Here is a 23417-nt window from a genome sequence, read left to right as displayed (position 1 = left end):
AAAATGGTGGTCATTCGAGGGACGTTCTCTTTCGCAGATAGTACTGACAAAAATACTTTAATTAAAAAAGTAGTGCTTGTAAAAGTTATTGTTGTTTTATATCAGTCAGTCTTTCAGTGGCCACCCTGTATTATAATAAAAAAGTTTAAAATCAATGAATGAATTAATGTATGAAGCAGAAATAAAATGAGAATGTGTTTCTTCTTTTGATAACTTTAATAGAATTTTTAAAAATTCGCAAAAGTAATCTCTTCGCGAAAAATGAAGGTTTTGAATGGCACTACATATCTTTTTAGTACATAATATTATAGCTTATGTCAAGACGAGTTCAACGGCCTAGTCTACAATGACCTTGACATGACCTTGACATGTCAAGACGCAAAAAATGCGAAATCAACGATATGTTTTATAGTTTAAATAATATTGTATTGCGTTGCTTGATGACTAATTTGTTCTTGGCGCTTCTTCATGCAATAAAACTACAGCAAATTAAAAATAACACCCAAAATAAGTACATGCGATAAATGCCATGGGTTTAATCACCAATCATAGTAAAAAATAATTTTTTTAAATAATTTGGTGCATATTCAGAACAATAAATAAATGTAATAAAGTTAGTAATCCGAGAAATAAAATTGAAAAATGTTTACATAATTATAAAAACATCGTATGACTGAAGAAATATATGTGGGGAAGGTGGAGGCCATCAGAAAATACAGCCAACCGTCGATTACTAATTGAAGCGTTTCCTCGATCGAATAATTACTGGATGCGGATCTTTATGCAAAATAAAAATTGTCTGCATCGATTACAAGAAATAGAAAATAAATTGAATGTTATTTCTTCCCTTAATGATTTTAATAAAGGAGAAATCATATATTGACATCTTCAGTTTTAGAAATTTCCCAACAATTTTGAGTTTCATCTGCTCAATTTTGCATCAAGATCCGCAGTCAATTTATCAATAAATGAAAAGGAGAAATCACATATTGACATCTTCATTTTTAAAAAGTTTCCAACAATTTTGAATTAGACAATTCAAATTTCCCAACAATTTTGAGTTTCGTCTGCTCAATTTTGCATCAAGATCCGCAGTCAATTTATCAATAAATGAAAAGGAGAAATCACATATTGACATCTTCATTTTTAAAAAGTTTCCAACAATTTTGAATTAGACAATTCAAATTTCCCAACAATTTTGAGTTTCGTCTGCTCAATTTTGCATCAAGATCCGCAGTCAATTTATCAATAAATGAAAAGGAGAAATCACATATTGACATCTTCATTTTTTAAAATTCTCCAACAATTTTGAATTTGAAAATTAAAAATTGGAAATTTTCCAGCAATTTTGAGTTTCATCTGCTCAATTTTGCTATAAATGCATCAAGATCCGCAATCTATTTATCAATAAATGAACAGGAGAAATCGTGTATTGACAACTTCAATTTTGAAAATTTTAAAACAATTTCGTATTAAAAAATTCAAATTTTTCCAACAATTTTGAGTTTCATCTGCTCGATTTCGGTATAAATGCATTAAGATTCGCGATCTATTTATCAATAAATGAAAAAGAGAAATCTTATATTGACATCTTCATTTTTTAAAATGCTCCAACAATTTTGAATTTGAAAATTAAAAATTGAAAATTCTCCAACAATTTTGAGTTTCATCTGCTCAATTTTGCTATAAATGCATCAAGATCCGCATTCTATTTATCAATAAATGAAAAGAGAAATTCCATATTGACATGTTAACTTTTTAAAATTCTCCAACTATTTTGAATTTCATCTAGTCAATTTTGCAATGAATGCATAATTCTCCGCAGTCTAATAATTACGAACGAACGTTTTCAGTATTGTTTCGCGACCCGTCGTTTTTGCCAGTCGAGAAGTACAACGCTGGCTGTACGTGCAAAACTTTCGCCACAGTTCGATCCAGCTAGCGTTCAGAAAGGAAGCGTTTTAAACCGGCAAGTAGTATGAGGTCGACCGTGTATACGGCCAGTAGTCACGGCTGTTTATGATCAGACCGCGCATACACCTCGATACCATTAAATCGATAACGAGGGTCAGGGCCATGTCAATTCCCTCTACACATCTGTTATTAAATCCTATTTAACTTCTCGATCAGAATTTTCTGAAACGATCACGGGCGGTCGGTTCTCATAAATAACAATAACGAAATAATTCGATGTGTGTCGAGTGCGTGTCGATCGAACGTCGAACATCGTCTATATTGTATCGCTCGTATCTGGCATTATTATATGTTCAAATTAATATATGATCAATCTCGAATACGATAGGGGTCTCTCGAAAGTGAGATGGAAATTGCAGCACTCGGCGAGCCCCGTGGAAATCCAGCATGACCTATTAATGGTAATAATCGATCTGCTTGAACAGAAATTCCATTAGCGACGGGATGCGGAAGCAATTTTAGTGGCGCACTGTGAAGCGAGCGTTCTGTTCATTTAAATTTTTATAGCGTCGCGGCGAAATGTAAAGTTCGACGGGATGTGTTCTGTTCAAATTATAATTCATACGGGCGCACGATTTTACGAACGTTAGGAAATTGTTGACACTCTGCCGACCGGAAACCTCGTTACCGAGTTTCTCAATTATTCCGCCACATTAAAAAAGTTCGGTGGAGTGGGGCGAGTCCGTTAATTGGTTATTTTTACTATGATATGAACTAGACATCTCTAGCTTGGATTTATCAATGTAGTACAAGTTAGTATGAACTATTTCTACATAGGTGCATAAAATATTTAAAATGCTCCAACTTTTTCCTCTTTAAATATGTCTTTTCGATTCTAAAACAGAATTTTTCGCACATATAAATATACTAAATATCTCTGCCGATTGTGAGGGTATAAAAAATATTCGGTGTAATATTTGAATGGTTTAAGGAAACCATTATATTGCAAACAATATTTTTCTTCTGGAGGTCATTTTTTTCGGAGTTATCAAGGTCATCGATGTTTTTTGATACACAGCTACATTTTTCGTTTATTGCATCGTGTAACTGATCGAAGAATACATTCACATATATATAATAATATGACCTTGAAATGACCTTGAGCTTCGAAAATTAAAGTTTTACCTTCAGATCAAAGTCAATGTCATGTTATTATACATATCTGAATGTAATTTTCGATCAGTTACCCGATGCAATAAAACAAAAATGTAGTTATGTATCGAAAAACATCGATGACCTTGATAACTCCGACAAAAATTACCTTCGGAAAGAAATATTCTTGCCAGATATTTGGTCCATCGACACCATGCACATTAGGTAACAAATATTTTTTGCATTACTATAACCTGAAGAGATACGTAGTTGCCTTTACCTAGCAATATTCGAAGATAAATGTCATTTCAAGATCATGTTATTGTACATATCTGAATGTATTTTTCGATCAGTTACACGATGCAATAAAAGAAAAATGTAGTTATGTATAAAAAAACATCGATGACCTTGATAATTCCGAAAGAAATGACCTCCAGAAAAAAAATATTGCTTGCAATATAATGGTTCCTTCAAACCATTCAAAGAGTACACAAAATATTTTTTATAAACCCACAATTGGAGGAGATATTTAGGTGGACCACCTTGTATGGTATCTTGTATACGTAAATAATTGTAAATGTATTTGGAAATTCTGTAAATACCTTTGTATTACAAATAAATATTGAAAATGTGATTTGAAGATTTTCTTTTTTTAATTGAAGATTTAATCTAACCTAACCGACAGGAGTGATTATTTCGCCCTACCCTAACCGATAGGAGTGATCATTTCGCACTAACCTAACTCTTTTGCACCCCAAGCAATTTTAATTCCAAAATCACGACATTCCTTTGAACCCAGATCTTGTTTTTTTGAATTTATTTTACCTCGCTTCTTTTTTAACTGCAGCGGTTATTTCTCGACGGTTTCCCAGATCAGTTTTATTCTACGTAATATATTTTTTAACATTTGTAAGGGAATATTCAAGATGGACGAAGTTAGTGTCCCACCCTGTCTATCTCAGCTTCTAACCAAAAATGATCTAAAAATAAAAATTCGATATACCCCGCGATCACGGAACGTTGTCGCATTATCGGTGTCGCGTGATCATTCACGAAAAGTTTACCGGAATGGTGAAACGTTAAATAGAACCGCGATTGTATCAGGCCCACTTCAACTTTGCAACCGTGCCTATTAAAATATCGATTCCCGCGAATGGAATTTCCATTTAGCGCAAAATATGGAAACACGCCCGTTGCTATTGATTCCCGCTGTCACTCTTTGTGTTTTTACAATATCATGCTGCGAAAATATTGACCGCCGTGCGAGCAACAATATACCCGATAAGAGTAATTATTGCGGCAGTCTCGACACAACTGCGGCGAAACAAATTGTTCGTGACTGTCGCGAGACCGAAAAGATCGATCATGGAATAGTTACGCTCGTTTCCCTTCGGCTTGCGGGTTACGTGTTGACGTTATTATATCGGCAGACGGGACCGCTTCTACATTATACTACGGGCTACACGCAAGCCCGCTTTCGAGTTACAGTATTTTCCAAAAACCAGTCTCATCATTGAAACCTTAGACCATATATTTTTGGGAAGCTAGAGCAATTAGTTAACTACAAGACGTGGAAATAAATATTTTCAAACATTGCAATTCATCGGGATTGTAGAAAAAATACTAAGTTGCATTTTACAAATTTTTTATGTGGGCCTATATTCAAAATTTAAAAAATACGTTCTGTAGATCTGTGGGATTGAAACATATTCTGAAAATTTCGTCAAAATCGGTCGACGTTGCAATGAGTTACAAGCGTTTAAAGACGGTGAAAATCGGAGATTTTTCATCTAAAGACGTAAAAATTCTTACACATTCCAATAGCTGTCGTTTCTCCCCGCATCAACCGATTTCGATGAAACTTTCGCAGTGCATACAATTCACACAGATCTACAAAACGTATTCTTTAAATTTTCAATATAGGCCCACATGAAGAAAGTTGTAAAATGCAACTTTCAGTATTTTTTCTACAATTCAGAATATTAAAAAAGTTGTTAGCAAAACTGTGTAGAATATATGCAGAACTTGAAAAACGTAACAAAACAAATATGCTCGAGACCCAAATAAGTAAAAGAGAATCCGTGAAAATTGTGAATTAAAATCGTTTATTTAATTTAGTATTTTTCTTCGGGAATTTCATTTCAAAAAATATAAAATGACGATAGTCAGTCAGTCTGTGTGCCAGCACATACAATCGATCGTAATATTTACACCGACTTTTTGAAACTGACAAATTGATCTAAATGAAACAGTTAACTAAACCCTTCACTACATGTTGGGTGAAACGCAGCGGCACGTAAACGTAATTTCGAGAGAAAATTACACACGCACGGAATGTACGGAATTCCACGAATTCCGTGCAATAGAGTTGTTGATCATTGTTCTGCAATATCGAACGAAAAACGAATTTTTACTTTCATCACTGAAGCGCATTTTTATCAATTATTATATCGTCCCGTCAGTTTATGACGTAGATATTCACGTATTCTTTGCGGTGTTTATTATAAATAGACAGTGGATTTTTTGAATTTATGACAAAAATTTGTAGGTGTAATTTAAAAGAGTAGAAACATTAGAGGAACTTAAAAATACTGTTGCATTGTATTATTTTCAGCCTATTAAGCAGATTAAGGAAGTATACAGGGCGTCTCAAAATTCCTTCAAATAAGGCCAACATTTCTTTTTCAGTTTTCGGTTTTCCGCTTATATATCGAAAACTATGCGTCCTAGCGATAAAACTATTCCATACAAAATGAAAGCTGACAAACTGTGCCATAAGATTGATTCTATTCAGTTTTTCGCTATGTCGCATAGTTTCCGAGATATCCGCGCTCAAAGTTTACAAATTGTCTTATTTGACTAGCTAACTCTTCAGCACAATTAGTGATCTTTGAGCGCGGATATCTCGGAAACTATGCGTCCCAGCGATAAAACTATTCTATACAAAATGAAAGCTGACAAACTGTGCCATAAGATTGATTCTATTCAGTTTTTCGCTATGTCGCATAGTTTCCGAGATATCCGCCCTCAAAGTTCACTAATTGTGCTGAACAGTTAGCTAGCTTTTTCACAATTAGTGAACTTTGAGCGCGGATATCTCGGAAACTATGCGAGATAGCGAAACACTGAATAGAATCAATCTTGTGGCGCATTTTGTCAGCATTAATTTTGTATAGAATGGTCTCATCGCTAGGACGCATAGTTTCCGAGATATAATCCGGTCTAATTATAGAATAAGTGACTGAAGAAACTACCAATGAATTTAAACAGTGTTTCGTTTCGAGAATGTATTATGTGAGAAAAAAAAGGTTAATCAACAACAAGTATTTCACTATAATACATACAGCGAGAAATCGTGAGTGAAATACAGAATTATTTTCGGCATTTTATGCCGCATGAGTTTCGCTAAGGAAATAGAGCAACAGTTACCGCAAACAATATTTATACCGTTTACGGAGGTGTTTTCTCATCCCGTACGTGCGGAAAATGGTTGGACAGCTTTCGTAAAGGAAATTTTCATTTGGAAGATCAATCACGTTCTGGACGGCCAACCGAAGCAGACGAAGACTGAATTCGTAATGTAATGGACGAAACGCGAAGTTTATCGGTTCGGGAGATGCTCGAAACTCCGAATACCCTGAAATCGACTGTCCATACATCTTAAAGTGAATGGGAATGGTGCCGAAATTGAAAGTGTACGTCACAAAACGTGCAAAAACATTACGTGAATTTCGTCGGAAAATTTTATCACACCTACCGTATTCTCCAGACATTGTTCCATCGAATTTCGATTCATTTCGGACAATAAAAACTTGAGAATAATTTTAAACGATTTTATGCATTTATATATGACACAGTCGAGGTATTAAAAAGATTTAAGGCCAGCAGTGTATTAGTTGCACAGCAACAAGATAATCGAAAGAAGAATTCAATTTTTATTTGGCTCGTGTGCCTTGCAATCAATGCAAACATTTTGTGCCTTTCTCCTGTAAATTATGACGTATTTGGTATATGTAATCCAGTAGATTTGTTCCTGGGGAACCTGCTGGTCGAAGTTTCGATCCTGTGGGACGATTGGTTCAGGAGTTATGGTTGTTTAAAGTTGAGCATTTTTCAGTATTTTTGACAGGTGTTAGCTTTATATTTACTCAACTTTAAATATTCATAACTCCTGAACCAATCGTCCTACAGGATCGAAACTTCGGCCTGCGTGTTCTCCGGGTACAAATCTACTGGATTGCATACCAAATACATTATAATTTATTGGAGAAAGGCACAAATTTTGTACAAAGTATAATAAATGTGGAAATAAATTACTCGTTAATATTCTCCAATATTCACTATTTCTACATCATTTTATATGTCTCTTCAAAATCGGCACTTTCAGCACCGGTCTTCCCCTACTTTTACCTACAATTTTTACACAGATATTGACGGTCTCTTCTACGTTAACAATGAGAGAGTTTTTGCGCAACATCCGAATCGAATTTGAAGTTATTTTTGCTACTTCCCTTCGGCCAAGCATTTTGAGCATATCTAACTGATTCTAATACATTAAGCTGCCATCGTTCTTGGCACTCTCTCCGAGAATCCGATAGATTAAGATAAGCTGGATAGATGGAAGGCAGGGGTCTCAGCTGATGTACACGGCCAGTGGCTGGTACTGTGGTTTTCGTGTGAAATTGAACCCGGAATTTATAGTCTCACCTTCATACATTATCGTTCTCTGCCGTTTCAAGGAGCGTACATTCCAAACAACGGGATTTTATTAATGGAGATTGGAGCCGGCGAGGAAACAAACTTCCGTGCCTCGACAATGATCAAAGTAGCATTCCGAGCAACGTAGCGAAGCTCGACATCTCGTTATTCATTGTGTACAGGGTGGTTCCTATAAGTAGACAGCGGATCTTTATGCATTCATGACAAACATGAGTAAGTGTAACCTCAAACAGTGATAACATATTTTATATTTCACTCCATTTTGTTATAGTTCAGGTAAAACATTTTTGTTTTGCATGAAGATATGCTGTCAAACTTAGACTCTGGATGTTCATGCAAAATAAAAAGTTTCTGCATCAATGTCAAGATGCAGGAGCTAAATGTAAGTCAAGTTTCTTCATTGGTAATTTTAATGTGATGAAAAAATAATATATTGATACTCTCAAAATCATTTAATACTGTCACTGGTTTAAATCGCACTTGCTCAATTTTGTTATAAACGCATCAAATCCGGAGTCTGCTTATAATCAAGGTTACCTACAGTGGGTGTACAAAGTGTTCGTACACCTTTTAAAAACTAATAACTTTTTTATAATTGTATCAAACAACCTCATGTTTTATAATCAATTAGGAGCATTGGTTTACGAAGTGATATGCAAAAAAGATTTTCCAAAAATTATAATTTACAAGGTTACATACAAAAATAAAAAAGGCATTTTCTGAAACTCTTTTATTTGGGTCCCTAATGAAAATTTAAAATATATGTTTCGTAGATCTATAATAGTTATACACATGCTGAAAATTTCAACGAGATCGGTTGACGTAGGAAAAAATGACACGCATCGAAAGATGTACGATTCTGTGGATTTGAAGCAGAGATTGATCAAAAGTCGTATAAGACTACGATTTTCACCATTTTTAACCGCTTGTAGCTCACGTGTATGTTAATCGATTTCGATGAAATTTTCAGCATGTGTGTAACTATTTTAGATCTACTAAACATACATTTTAAATTTTCTTTAAGGGCCCCAATAAAAAAGTTTTAAAAATCCCTTTTTTATTTTTGCATGTAACCTTGTAAATTAAAAATTTCTGGAAAATCTTTTTTGCATATCATTTCGTAAACCAATGCTTCTAATTGATTATAAAAAATCAGGTCCTTTGGTACAAGTATAAAAAAGTTATTAGTTTTTAAAAGGTGTACGAATACTTTGTACACCCACTGTAAGTATCGCGTTGAATTGTGATGACACTGATATTGAAGAATCAACATATGGCAAGAATATTTATTTTGAATCAAGGTTATCACAAGGTCATCTCAAGGCTATTTCAAGGTCATCTCAAGGTTATTTCAAGGTCATTTCGAGGTCATTTTGTAATACATGTCGAAACTTATTTATGAAAAGGAAGATGTCATAAAAAGATATGAAAAGGAATCGATATTTTTACGTACATGAAAAGAACATCGACAACCTTCAGAACTCCGGATAAATGTTATAATACCTTCAGAGAAAATATTCTTGCCGTATGTTGATTCAATCGTAAAGGCTGGAAGTGTGGTTCCCATTAGCATTACGTAAAAAATATTTGTTCCATCATCACAATACAACCTGTATCGTAGTCGCAATTAAATGAACGACATGTGTATTACGTATGTCTGAATTGAATCCATCTATTATGATCCGGACATCCCAATTTAACACAGAAACGAATCCAATCAATCGCGGTTAAACATCCTATATCTAATTTCGAATTGATTGCAATCATTTACGGACGAATGAAATTTAATCTGGCATTGAATTTAATCAATCGAATCCGAACTACTTACTAAACAGTGAAAACTGTAATAATGAAACGTGGCGGATTCTTCGATCGGAAACCAAGGAAAATTCAAATAAGCTGGTGCAGCCCAGAGAAGGGTATTTATTCCCTATGCGAAGTCCTTCCTCGAACAGTTGGCGTAAAACAACGCGGGGGAAAATTCCAGCTGAATGTGATGGAAGGTGATTGCCCTTGCCCTTGGTCACTCGCACGCACGTCAGCTGAGAAACATGGAAACTCGCGTGACAACCAGGATCTTAAAAACTCGACACACGGAAAACACACACATAGCTATACCCCAGGATGAATTCGGCTACACTGTGTGCAGGAGTTCCAGGTTGCGCCGGCGATGAAAAGGCCGGCCGCGTGCGTGCACGCATACCTCGGTTAGCGTGTACCTAATAACTTTACCACGCTAAAAGCTTTATACTGGCCGGGCTGCACTTTGCTTTGTGTTATTAATTCCCCGGGAATTTAACATGATTTTCATTATTGGCTAAGTTATCTCTCGGGGAAACTATTACTCAACATTCAAATTATCTAGTGTCCGCCCACGAGGGAATGCATGGCTGATATGCGAACTGCGAGACAAGACGCCACCTAAAGGTTATTAAATAGGCAATGCTGAAAAATATTCTAGAAGAAGAAATAACAATAAGTGTTACGTTGTCTTCAAGTGTACACAACAGTTAGGGTGTGAAATTAATTTTTACTTAATCAGATTTACAATAACTTAATACACGTATGAGTAAGGATTTTTTGCATGTACTTAAGCGAAAGCGCGTTTCAAGACGAAAATATTAAGCATGGTTTTGGCATGCTTTTGTTGTATACAGGGTGTCCCAAAATTCGTGAAAATCCTGAAAGGGGGTGGTTCCTGAAACCATTTCAAGCGACATTTTCCTTTGCACAAATGTTATCCGCGGCTTTGTTTAGGAGTTATTAACGAATAACACGGACCAATCAGAGCGCGACGTAGACGCGAGTTGCCATTGTCGACCCGGCGCGTCAACTGTCTATTGGCCGACTGTGGCAACTCGCGTCTAGGTCGCGCTCTGATTGGTCCGTGTTTTTCGTTAATAACTCCTAAACAAAGCCGCGGATAACATTTTTGCAAAGGAAAATGTCGCTTGAAATGGTCTCAGGAACCACCCCCTTTTGGGATTTTCACGAATTTTGGGACACCCTGTATAGCGCCTATAAACATTGATGAAACGAAGAGTAATTTTCAAGGTTTTTTTTTCTATTCAAATAGAGTTGTAAACCGAACAACAACGATCGCCACATTAAAATTTGTACACGTTATTTTTTCGTTGAAGTGACTTGGTAACCCACTAGTTTGAAGGCATATTGTATTCTCACATATAAAACACATTAAAAATAATCATAATGGAGTATTTGAACGTTTGCTTAACGTATATCTATAACATACAGTAGCGGACAAAAGTTTAAGACTGCTCTAAAGAAGACGATAACTTTTTTAATATTGTACTATACCAGCGCTCGGATTTACTTACTCGCGCCGGCCGAGTTTCGAAGACTACGCCCCCTCCTAGGCGCCACAAATAGCGAACATGGGACGCGCCTGAGGAGCTGCGAACTAGGACCGCCATAGGGAGCGAGAGGCGCGGCCGGGTCGAGAGGGCGTGGCCTCAGAAACTCGTCCGGGTCGAGGGGCGTGGCCTTCGATACCCGTCCGGGTCGAGGGGCGTGGCCTTCGAAACTCGGCCAGATCGAGGAGGCGTGGCCTTTGAAACCCGTTCGGATCGAGGAGGCGTGGTCTCAATTCGAGAAAACCGTTTCTAGAAAACCTTATATAACTTTTATGGGTTTGGAATTAAAGAAAATCTGATTGTTAATTTGAATTGAGCACCTCGAAATCTATAAAACGATATCATTTTTATTAATTTAAACTTAGAAATAGCTTTTAAAATGATTTTTGTCCGCGTTTTTCACGGTTTCAACCCAGTCGCGCCGCGCTGAATAAAACAGCCAGCCATATCGCGATACGATATCGAGTCTCTCACCTCATAATTTCTCGTTCGACGCCGGGCATAAAACAGGCCGCCACGGTATATATCGGTATCGGGGATCGCGGAATTAAAACGGAACGCTTTGAACGTTACTTTTAACCCCGCGGATACGAACGGCCCGGGGAATTTCTCCCGACAGTATCGGCAATAGCTACACTTTCACCATTTAGAATTTCCCTATTCAATTGCCCAGCAGCCGCGCCGCCCAGAGAAAATCAGATTACGTTTCGATAATCGCGCGCGTTAAGGGGTTTCGCTGGTTAGACGCTCTAATTACATTTGTCCATTACCAATTCCGCGTTTCGATAATCGGTCTGCTGTATATTAATAGTAGACTGACGATGTTTATGCAAATTTCATATGGCAAAATATACGAGATAGCGCACTGGAATTATTTTTATTAAATTTGTCACTAGACTGCGGATCTTTGTGCGAAGTCGAATAAAAATTAATTTCATCCCCTAACAGTGTTTTACACTTGGAAACAATATAGCACCATTTTTAGACTCTTCTAATTTTTCACTGTTTCGTATTTGACCTAGCCAATTTGTTCATGAATGAATAAAAATCCGCAGTCTATTTATCACTATTTGTAATTTATATACAAAATATATATGCGAAATATATATATGGAAAGTATAAACAAAATTTACTGAAAAAAAAGAGTACACTATAATTATTCCCAGATTTAGAATAGTTGTATAATATTTACCACTAGGCTGCAGGAGTTGAATAAAAATTCATTTCATCCCCCGCAGCCCCAACTCATAAATATTCAGCGAAATGAAAGCGGTCCATCGTCGTGAAATTTTGCAACCGTAATTTCTTCTCGCGCTTTAAGGGTGGAGGGAGGGGGGGGGGGGGTGGGAGGGCGCCACGTCGTTGCGAGAGACGCGCGTCCTGGAAGATGGCTCGGTTTGAATCAAATTAGGGAAGCCTCTCTCGTCTTATCGCCTTTACGACATTAGAGACAAAGCTGGGTCGCGGGGGACTTTCAAATGGTGGAAATTTCGGCTACACGAGCCTCGGCAAAGTACATGGAACGCTACATGCGAGGGAGGCCCGCCGGCGGTGTAATGTAATAACTACAAATCGTCGGATCGCTGTCGGGCGAAATGTTATTACCAGACTGCGAATCTTATTTCGTCTCTATCTCGGCGAAAGTAGTACATGATAATGGAAAAAATTATTGTGACAGCCGCGGTTTATGAACTTCCGCGGAGCTACGCCGGATTCACGGAAACACTAGTGAACATAATGTTGTGATAAATTTATTTCCATTTCTGGCGAGCTGAGACCAAAAATAACTCGGCGGGGGTGAAATTAACCCAGCCCCTTCCAAAGTTTTGGCAGTTCTTGCTAAATATTTTCGCAAATATTCATTTTAGAGAAAAAAGTGTGAAACAAAGAATGAAGCTCATAGAAAGCTCTACGAAAAAGGTTATATACATTTTTTCCGTAAACCTATTATTTTGGCAGTTATGACCCAGAATAACTCGGCGGGGTCAAATTATCCCAGCCCCTTCCAAAGTTTTGACAGTTATTACTAAATATTTTCGAAAATATTGATCTTACAGAAAAAAGTTTCAAACGAAAAATGAAGCTCATAAAAAGCTCTACGAAAAAGGTTATACACATTTTTTACGTAAACCTATTATTTTGGCAGTTATGACCCAAATTAACTCGGCGGGGGTCAAATTAACTCTGTCGAACATTTAAAAAAATTGATTTACTTCCGTAAATAATAGGAATTTTGAAAAATACTTCCGATAAAAGTTGTAGAGCTCATCAAAATACACATTTTATGTTTTATTGATTTTTGTCATAAAGATAATATTTTCTGAGGAAAGCTTTTTTATATATTTTTCTTCCATGTGATCGCGTAGAGGTCATACGAAGGTCCAGTTTATTCCCTACATAAAAGTACTAAATCACTTATGGCCAGAGTTGGACAGGTATTTTACGTAAATAAAATTATTATGGCACAAGTGAAAAAATCATTAGCTTAGAAGATTTTCTAATTTTAATATTGAGTACTGAAGTTAGTGAATTAATATATGCATTATATTCTAAGCGAAATCCGAAACTAATTCTGCTCCGTTTAATTATAATTTTATGAATTTTATAGGCTTCGTTATGAACACGTTACGTAGCTGTTCATTATCCACGTGATTAAAATGCAGTACGTATCTCAAATAACCTGAGGCATGAATAAATTTGACCTGGCAACAATAAACAATCGAAGAGCTTCTGACGCGCGTTACGTAGAAATAACTCGCACTAATTTATCATATTCGAGTGATTAAAGTTGCCCGCGTGTGATTGATTACGGTTATTAAATCTGCGCGAGATTCTCCGCGCATTTCGTACTATAATTTTAACGCATAACTTAGAATGAAATACATGCAAATGAAATCGCCGTGTCACAGGCTTCAATTCATTATGCAGTGTAATTAGATCGCGGAAATGTATGCAAATTTATATTCTATTAGACAACGTTTCGTAAAACTGCAGTTACGACGAATTTCATATCGATTGTAAAGCGTTTTAATTACTTTTAATAAATCATAATTTAATAGTAAAAAAAAATATTAAAGTAAATGTCGTTTTTAAATAATATTAAATGACAGATCCTATCCAATACTAAATAAATAATTTCGTTAGATGCACAATTAATGTTAATATTATAAATAAAATAATAATTAATAGAATAGCATATAAATAAATAAATAATTTCGTTAGATGCATAATTACTGTTAATATTATAAATAAAATAATAAGTTTTTTATATAAAATAATAGTTTTTATCAGTTGTACTGTAAAAACTGTATACATTTGTAAAAAAGGACCTTGGTCCGTATATAATAGTAACAAGAATAACAATAATAATTAATATAATATAATATAAATAAATAAGTAATTATAATGGGAGGTTCGTGAGACCATTTGAAGCAACATTTTCCTTTGCAAAAATGACGTCCGCGGCTTTGTTCAGTAGTTATTAACGAAAGAACACGGACCAATCAGAGCGCGAGCTAGACGCGTGTTGGTTGGTCCGCGTTTTTCGTTGATAACTACTGAACAAAGCCGCGGACGTCATTTTTGCAAAGGAAAATGTTGCTTCAAATGGTCTCAGGAACCTCCCATTATAATTATTTTTATTTATTTATATTATTATATATTATATATTAATTATTATTATCATTATTGTTATTATTATATACGGACCGAGGTCCGTAAATGTTACTTCGAATGATCTCAGGAACCTCCCATTTCCGGATGTTGAACGAATTTTGAGAAAATACAATTTATATTTTTTCTATGGCTAGATTTATTTGAATGATTAAATATTGATTACGAACTAATCAAATTTTACTTAATTTAAGAAGAAAGCTTCATCACGAGTGTGGCTCGATAAAATACGGCGCGGCGAGGGGTTAAGTCGTTAATAACTGAAGCGTACATATGAGGTGCAATGTATCAGCGAATAAATCAAACTACTCGATATTCGTGACGAGCGCCATTTTCCATGGACGGGGCAGGGTTTCAGGCATTAAATTAACATCGTCAAAGGCTCCATTTTCTGGAGACAATCGGGGGGGGGGGGGCGGCACGGGGGGAAGGGTAATTTATAGGATAAAAACGTCGCGAAATTTTTTTCCCTTTTCTGTCATATCAGCTTCGGGCCAGTCTCCTATGTGCGTACACGCTCCTATCAGCGCGGCCATGCAAGCGCAGAAACGGCAGACTTTTATTTCCGATAAAAGAATCAGCGATAACGGGTGGCTCGATACCGCCACACAGTGGGTCATTTTTCTGACTAAACGGAAAAAGTAAAATTGTATTACTAAAGAATCGATTTTTTGAAAGAACCAGAGGTCGTAGACAAATTTTGAGACCAGATTTGAAATCAGCCTGAAAAAATCTACGGGAAATGATGTATAGCAAAAATTTAAAAAATTTTTTTCTGCCCGCGGTAACGCAGAAACCACATTTTCTGGATATTGTGAAAGTCTAACGAACTTTCTCAAGGTTAAAAACCGTTCGTACCGTAATCTCGCTATTTTTCCCGTATTCTGCGAAGTTTCAGCTTTAATTAAAAAAAAAATTCATCGCTCTACCTCATTCCTATCGAAAGTTATTCCTTTTCGAAGCGAGGTAAGTCACTTTTCCCCACTGTGCGCCGTGCCGCCGCCCTGGGGGAGGGTGGGGGGGGGGGGGTAAGCTCTGAAGAGGATCGATATATCTGTCTATGCTTATCCGATATTCCGCTTGTGGAATCGAATGGGATGGCTGCTGTCAGTCGGATTACAGTGGTCCGCGAGCAAGGTCAGCTTTAAAAATTGAAAAAAATGTGAAACATGAGAAATGGAGCATAAAAATGCGAGTGGAACCGAATATACCGCGGCTTTTTCGCAAAGTGCGTCTAGCCTCTTCAATTTCAAAGGGTGTTTCAACAATTATATGTCGGTGACTACCCTAGCGTGATTCTCCGTCTCTGGACCGGTGGAGATTTGTTAAAAAAAAACTTGCCGCAATATTGACCTTGACGTTGAATTTCAAGGTCAAATTTTTAGATCGCGTTGCAGAAAAAAATGTCAACTACGAAAGTTATAGAGAATTAAATTTGCGATCAAAAAAGTGGTCACAGATTCTTCCTAAAGCCTACCGTTGAAAAGCTTCAGCTGTTTAGAAAGTCTGTAAACCAAAAATTTCAAGAAAAACGCACACTTTTTGTGTGTTATAACTTCTAAACTATGCAACCTACAGAATCGAAACAGTAGTCATTTGAAAGAACTCGGCGAGCTGAATCCAACGAGTACCTCAAATTGAATATTTGTGCTACCAGTCCAAAGTTATAAGCAGAAACGTGCCCAAAAGTGGTTGAAAAAGTCTGGTCAGTAATGACGTCACAACTTTTGAACGAATGGACTCTTTCGAATGCGGATTGTCCTAAAACCTTTCTGAAGGAACGCTGCGTCTAATGACCCAAACCCCAGCATTCTATGTTCAGCCGTTTCGGAGTTGTTAAATTTTTAACAAACGAAAATTTAACATTTTTATTTATATAGATGAAGAACCGCGGTCTATTCATTATCATCATCATTATTCTATCGAAATATTCTAGATAATTGATTTATCGATTTTGTTGTACTCCAAGTTCGCCCATTTGCAAAAATCAAATTCATTCATTATTCATTATTCACGACAATATATGAAAAAATTATTGTTATAATAATTGATATAAATCAAAAGTGAAAGGTAGGCGGGTTGACACTGAAACAAATGAGTCAGACGAACGACAGCACACGTTATATTTGTAGAATTGGTTTATTCGTATTCAGCAGTATACTATAATGTACAGATAGCCGTTGGAATATGCATGCACGGTTTTCGAAACGAGTTCCGTCACCGTTGACGGTAGTCTCGAGGCGTTCTCGGTCCTCCGGCCGCCGCCGACGCCATGTTTGGAAAGCGAGACGTCGCCGCAGGAACGTGGACGCGAAGAATTTGCATTGCGAACTTCGCCGGCAACTTTGAACGAAGCACGAATTTTCACGGGTGGCTCCCGTGTTTCGGCTGGCAGGCTCTCGTGAAATCGCGGGACGATAATCCCCGGTTCATCTGTGCGTCGTCCGGGTTTCCGTGCCGGCGGCGCGATAATGAAACTCGCTAGAATTTCGGTGCTGCGCCGCGGCCGACGGTTTCCGGTTACGCCGTGGCGGCGGAACATCGATCTAAAGAGAGAAAAAAAGGAAAAATTCCGCCGAGTTGATTCGATCTCGTTCGTACTTTCGTTTTTACGATTATGTGGATCAGACGTGGGCAAGGAGTGCTCAATTCGGCCGATTTTCGACGGACACGCCCCCTTTCCCGGACACGCCCCTTTTCCCGGCCGCGCATCTCGCTCCCCGTGTCTAAATCGCGCTCTGATTGGTCCGTGTTTTTCGTTAATAACTGCTAAACAAAGCCGCGGCGGTCATTTTTGCAAAGGAAAATGTCGCTTCGAATAGACTCAGAAACCTCCCATTTCCAGGATGTGCAGGAATTTTGGGACACCCTGTATACTAGTATGAACAGACCCTAATGCGCCACGTGCAGTTCACATGGGGCGGGCCCGAGTTGGCTGGGGAACTAGGACCGTCACGAGGAGCGAGACGCACAGCAGGGAAAAGGGGGCGTCGCTTTCGAAAATCGGCCGAAACGAGCACTTCTTGCCGACCTCTGATGTGGACGAATGCAAAGCGTAGGCGACAACACAACGGCGGCAGCGCGGTACGTGCACCGATGCGATCTGTTTGCTTGCTTGCTTGTTTGCTGGTTTGTGCCCTGTAACGTAGCCGTGCAACTTGACATCAATCGGTGGGCTTATGGTTTTATGATTCACAGAGTCTCCTCGATTACGCGTTGCTGTGGCGGAGCCGCCAGATTAAGACTTGTGTCCCCACTCTACCTTCCCCGCCGCGCCGCGACCCGGTCATGTGACGCGTTTTGTCCTTAGATCAGCGTTCGGATTTACTTACTCGCGACGTCCGAGTTTCGAAGGCTACGCCCCCTCCCAGGCGCCACAAATAGCGAGCATGGGATGCGCCTGAGGAGCTGCGAACTAGGACCGCCACAGGGAGCGAGAGGGCGTGGCTTTCGAAACTGGGCCGGGTCAACGAGGCGTAGCCTCCGAATCCCCTCCGGGTCGAGGGGGCGTGGCTGCCGAAACTAGGCCGTCGCGAGTAAGTAAATCCGAGCGCTGAGTTATGAGATCGTTGACTATAAGTGGCTTCAAATCGTTAAAATCCGATCGTAATTATACTAGTAACCCAACGTATTTATGTGACATCGTCATAATGTACCGTGCAACGTCGTATTAAGTGTATTGGTCCTAAAGGAGGATACATTGAAGGTAACAAAGGGGGATTTTGACAAAGATTCACGTAAATAGCTTTTATTAACAATTTTCGCGGACTTTGTGTCGTTTACATCACGTACAGCTACCTAATAATTTAAACTGACTGCAAGAAGAATATAATCTAGATGGAACATTTGCAACTCTGCGAGTCAAAATGGACCCGAGCGCCGTAATCCGAGTGTGAACGGCGCCATTCAGATTGTACAAAAGTGAGAAACAATAACATTTCGTTAGCGTCTTACGTGTATACTTTCGTTTCTACAATAAATACATGAAAAAGTAAACGTCAGCGTAGAAATAGACGACAGGCAGTATAAAAGATATTAAGTACGTTTCTCTAGTATTTGGCCCCGTGTGAATCAACAATTGTTTTCTTTCTCATGCGAAAAGCCTGGAACTTATGTTCACTCTGGAAAATACGAGTTCTAGTAGTAGTAGAATAAATGGATTGGCATTGGCCTTCTTTTGCGTTTACAAACATCCAGTGTTTCAGTAATGTTTAACATTTAATACATGTACGCTATTACTATGGTTAATGTAAATGTACAGGGTGTCCCCAAAAATGTTGTACTTCCTTGGGCTGATCCCTGGGATTGTTTGGAGTCACTTTCTCCTTTGCGGAAGTGTTCTCCGCGCGGTCGTTATTATTTAACTTCACCCTTTTGCAAATCAATTTCAACATTTTGAAAATCAATTTGAACCTTTTGCAAATCAAATTGATCCTTTTGCAAATTAAATTTAACCTTTTGCAAATCAATTTCAACCTTTTACAGGTTTTGTACTCCGTATTCACCCTTTTTCAAACCAAATTCAACCTTTAGCAAATCGATTTCACCCTCTTGCAAATCAATTTCACAGTCTCGGAATAGATAATAAATAAGTATTCGATGTACATCTTTGCAATAAATAAAAAGTTGAATTTCTTAATTATTAATTTACATATTATATTATATATTAATTTACACTTGATTCGATATCTTTTACAAAAACTGACATAAAAATACTTTATTTGCAACAGGGTGAATTTAATTTGCAAAGGGTGAAATTGGTTTACTAAAGGCTGAATTTGACTTGCAAAACCTGTACATAAGTGTTAATAAACATTTTCGCAATGGAAAGACTTACTTCAAATGACCTAAGGAATCATCCCTTTCAAGGAGGTACATTTTTGGACACACCCTGTGAAGACATCGATCTTGTCGTTCGTGAGGTGCGAGATTTTCTAGAAATTGCTGCATAGAGGTTCAGTAAAAATGTTCATTTCAACGATATCGAAATTGTACGAACTTATATGTTGCACACGTTTGAAAGGATTTAACATTTATTCTATGCAGCAGTTTCTACAAGATCTCAGTTTACCCTTACGAGTCTATCTTATTTTAGTATAAATAGAAATTTGATTCGGTATCAAAGTTTTGCCGAAGACTTGGTTTTTCGTATATCGGTGCAGCACACATTTAGAAAAGCGAACAATAGACAACAATTTCGGTGCATAGGTCACTCCATACTTATTGCTTGAACGAATCACAACTTTGAATAACGTTATATACCAATGGCTTACCAATAATGCACGGTCGCAAGTCTCATGATTTTGGCAATGTCGATGGAAGTAGCTGAAAAAGAAAGCCCGTCAGTACTTGGAAAGATTTCGAATCAGTGAAGGATGGGTACACGCTTAAACGAATTGTTGTCCCATCACTTTTTTAAAGTAGAATACATAAATATCCGCGAATCGCGTGTCTCAATAGCTTCCTTCCTTAATTATTTAAATCGATAAACGTTCGATGCGCACGAAACATTCGTTTACAAACACTTTCGTATAATATTTTTTGTTAACAATTACTAGTCGGAGGAGGAGGAGACACATTTTTATTCAAGCAACGAATCGTGAATGAATAAGAATATTTTCTCGGTCGAGATGATCTTTCGCCAAAGAGAATAGATAAAAAAATATTTAATTGATTAAAGTTCATCGCTCGAATAAAGAAATTCGGTCTTGCTTCATGGATAAATGACTAGCTACCTCGCCGGCAGGAGACACAGAAAATCCTCTATAGCAAAAGCCTCGGGGAGGCAGTGTTGGGATATCGCACGGTTTTTCCGCGCATGCGCGACGATTTTAGCGTCGGTAATGTACAAAGTTGTACTTTAGAGCACAAATTTTTCAATTTCAACATCAATTTTTCGATTTCAACTTCAATTTTTCAATTTCAACATCAATTTGTCAGTTTCAACATCAATTTTTCAATTCCAATTTCAATTTCAACATCTATTTTTCAATTTCAACTTCAATTTTCAACATCAATTTTTCAAATTCCACTTCACTTTTTCAATTTCTACTTCTATTTTTCAGTTTGCATCATGAATTTCTCAATTTTAACTTCAATTCCATCATCAATTTTCCAATTTCAACATGAATTTTTCAGTTTCAACATTAATATTTCAATTTCAACTTCAATTTTTCAAGTTCAACGTCAATTTTCCAATTTCAACCATAATTTTTCGATTTTCTCTTCAATTTCAACTTCAATTTCAATTTCAACTTTAGTTTTTCAATTTCAACTTCAATTTTTCAATGTCAATATCAATTTTTCCAATTTCAACTTCAAGTTTTCAATTTCCACCTTAATTTTTGATTTTTAGACATCAATTTCTCAATTGAGCTCCAGAATGAGCCAGAATGAGCTCCAAACTGAGTGGAATATAAAAAATTGATGTTGAAACTGGAAAATGGGAGTGGAAACTGAAAAAGTGAAGTTGTAATTGAATTTGAAATTGAGAAATTGAAAAATTGATGTTGGAATTGAAGTTAAAATTGAGAAATTGGTGTTAAAACTGTAAAATGGAAGTGGAAATGGAAAAGTGAAGTGGAATTTAAACAATTGAAGTTGAAATTGAATTTGAAATTGAAAAGTTGAAGTTGAAATTGAAAAATTGAAGTTGTAATTGAAGTTGAAATTGAGAAATTGGTGTTAAAACTAAAAAATGGATATGTAAATGGAAAAGTGAAGTGGAATTAAAAAAATTGAAGTTGAAATTGAATTTGAAATTGAGAAATTGAAAAATTGATGTTGGAATTGAAGTTAAAATTGAGAAATTGGTGTTAAAACTGTAAAATGGAAGTGGAAATGGAAAAGTAAAGTGGAATTTAAAAAATTGAAGTTGAAATTGAATTTGAAATTGAAAAGTTGAAGTTGAAATTGAAAAATTGATGTTGGAATTGAATTTGAAATGGAGAAATTGTTGTTGTAACTGAAAAATTAATGTTGAAATTGAATTTGAAATTCAGAAATTGATGTTGAAACTGAAAAATTGAAGTTGAAATTGAATTTGGAATTGAAATTGCAGTTGAAATTGAAGTTCTGAACAGACTTCTGAACTCTTCCAATACGTCCCTACCAGTAATAATTCTTCACTACATTCCCCACAAACTAAGGACATAATACATACAGTCACACGTCCCTGTACATGGTCGCGCATGCGCGAAAAAACAGTGCAATATCCCAACAAAGCGGGGAGGTTCGTTGGCAAAGTTCGTAGACGGACACTATTTTTGTGAGCTTGAAAGACCGAGCCGAACGTAGAAAATGACAGCGCGTGTCTCTTTCTTTCCCATACGCTGTCCTTCGTTGCGCCCGAAACTTTCATCGTTGATTAAACCACTGAATACATTTTAAATTACATCGTGTTTAGTCTTATTTTAATCAGAAAACTGCCACAAATATATTGGCGAAGGTTTCATAAAAAAATAAGTTATAATAAAAAAATTTTCGTGTTTGTATTGCATTGTGAGGACGCTCGGGCCTTTATTCGGAATATTTTTACTCGGGATGTTTCGTTGCGTTTATCGTGTACGGCCTTTGTTCGACTATAGAGGATTCACTGTAGAACCAAAGCGTTTCGAATGAGCATGTGCCACAAGGTGCACATGCCAGTCAGGGCCGGCCTTCTCTATAAAGGGGCCTCGGTGCAAGAAACCATTTGGGGCCCCAAATCTTTTGTAAAGTAACAAAAACCGTTACATGTGGCCCTGCAAACAGTGTAACTTTGCCCTAAGAAGTTTTTCTGTACTACGAAAAGTAACGTAGATATTTAAGTGTTCTGTTTCTTCGGACTCACCCTGTATATTACTAATGCATGTTTATTTAATGCGTGATTTCGTTTTTGCTAATACATTAATTACTTCAGAAAAATTACATTATTTTAGTTCTTGATCGTGTTGGGGCCCGCACCCCCCAGATGGCCGGCCCTGCATGCCGGTGGAACATTCCGTCCATTCGCGGATCAAATAGATTACAAAACATTAGAGTCACCGTTCGCAAAAAAAAATAAAAATCGTTCGGCACGCAGAAATCCTCTGCTTGACAATCGTCCAGAAAATTCGGCTTGTTTTTTTCGTTTGTTTTTTGTTTCTCGTCGTCTGTTCAGCAACGCACGCAAAGCTTACACGTACACATATCCTCCGGACGAGACAAAACGAACTCACAAAACGTGATACTCACACCGAGCCGGTGTATACTCGCACCGAGTTTAACAGTGACGTTCTAATCGCCGATATGTATGTTGCAGAATTTACATAACTCGATTCTGAAAAGAAAGATGAGTAATATGTCATTCAACGATTCGGATAATCGCGATCAGAGAGTAAAGCGAGAGATGCAGAAGAGGTAGCAAAGACAGAGAGAGAGAGAGAGAGAGAGGAAAACAGCGACAGAGACAATTATTATTTATAATTTTTCTTCATTCTTTCAATCAAAGTACACCAGAGTTTGCAATTAGAATACCGAGGATCGGATTTCGATCACGTTCATCGCCGAGAAAATGCGTTAATCAGCAATTTCATTGTTTTGGCTAAACTTCACATCGCGGGACCA

At 37.2% G+C, this 23417-nt stretch overlaps 1 protein-coding gene across 10 annotated transcripts in view; it reads right to left on the bottom strand.

Moving 5' to 3' along the window:
• The window catches only part of Teh1 (tipE homolog 1 phospholipid transfer protein), a 69602-nt gene that overhangs the window by 5392 nt on the left and 40793 nt on the right, over positions 1–23417 (bottom strand). For 2 of the 10 annotated variants that reach the window (XR_013010824.1, XM_076441842.1), the window contains exon 3: positions 20105–20156. The exons of 2 other annotated variants lie outside the window; for them this stretch is intronic. Coding sequence is in view for 6 of the 8 variants with exons in the window: in XM_076441842.1 (XP_076297957.1) it covers positions 20105–20156 (52 nt within the window). In the remaining 2 variants the exon portion in view is untranslated. Of the gene's footprint in view, positions 1–14739; positions 23131–23417 lie in introns of those variants that run through there. 6 more of the 10 variants (XM_076441841.1, XR_013010825.1, XM_076441838.1 and 3 more) reach the window with 6 other exon arrangements.

Source organism: Lasioglossum baleicum, chromosome 17 (assembly GCF_051020765.1).
Source record: "Lasioglossum baleicum chromosome 17, iyLasBale1, whole genome shotgun sequence".
Lineage (NCBI taxonomy): Eukaryota > Metazoa > Arthropoda > Insecta > Hymenoptera > Halictidae > Lasioglossum > Lasioglossum baleicum.
The sequence above is the reverse complement of the archived record's forward strand: the minus strand, read 5'-3'. Positions and strand labels throughout refer to the sequence as shown.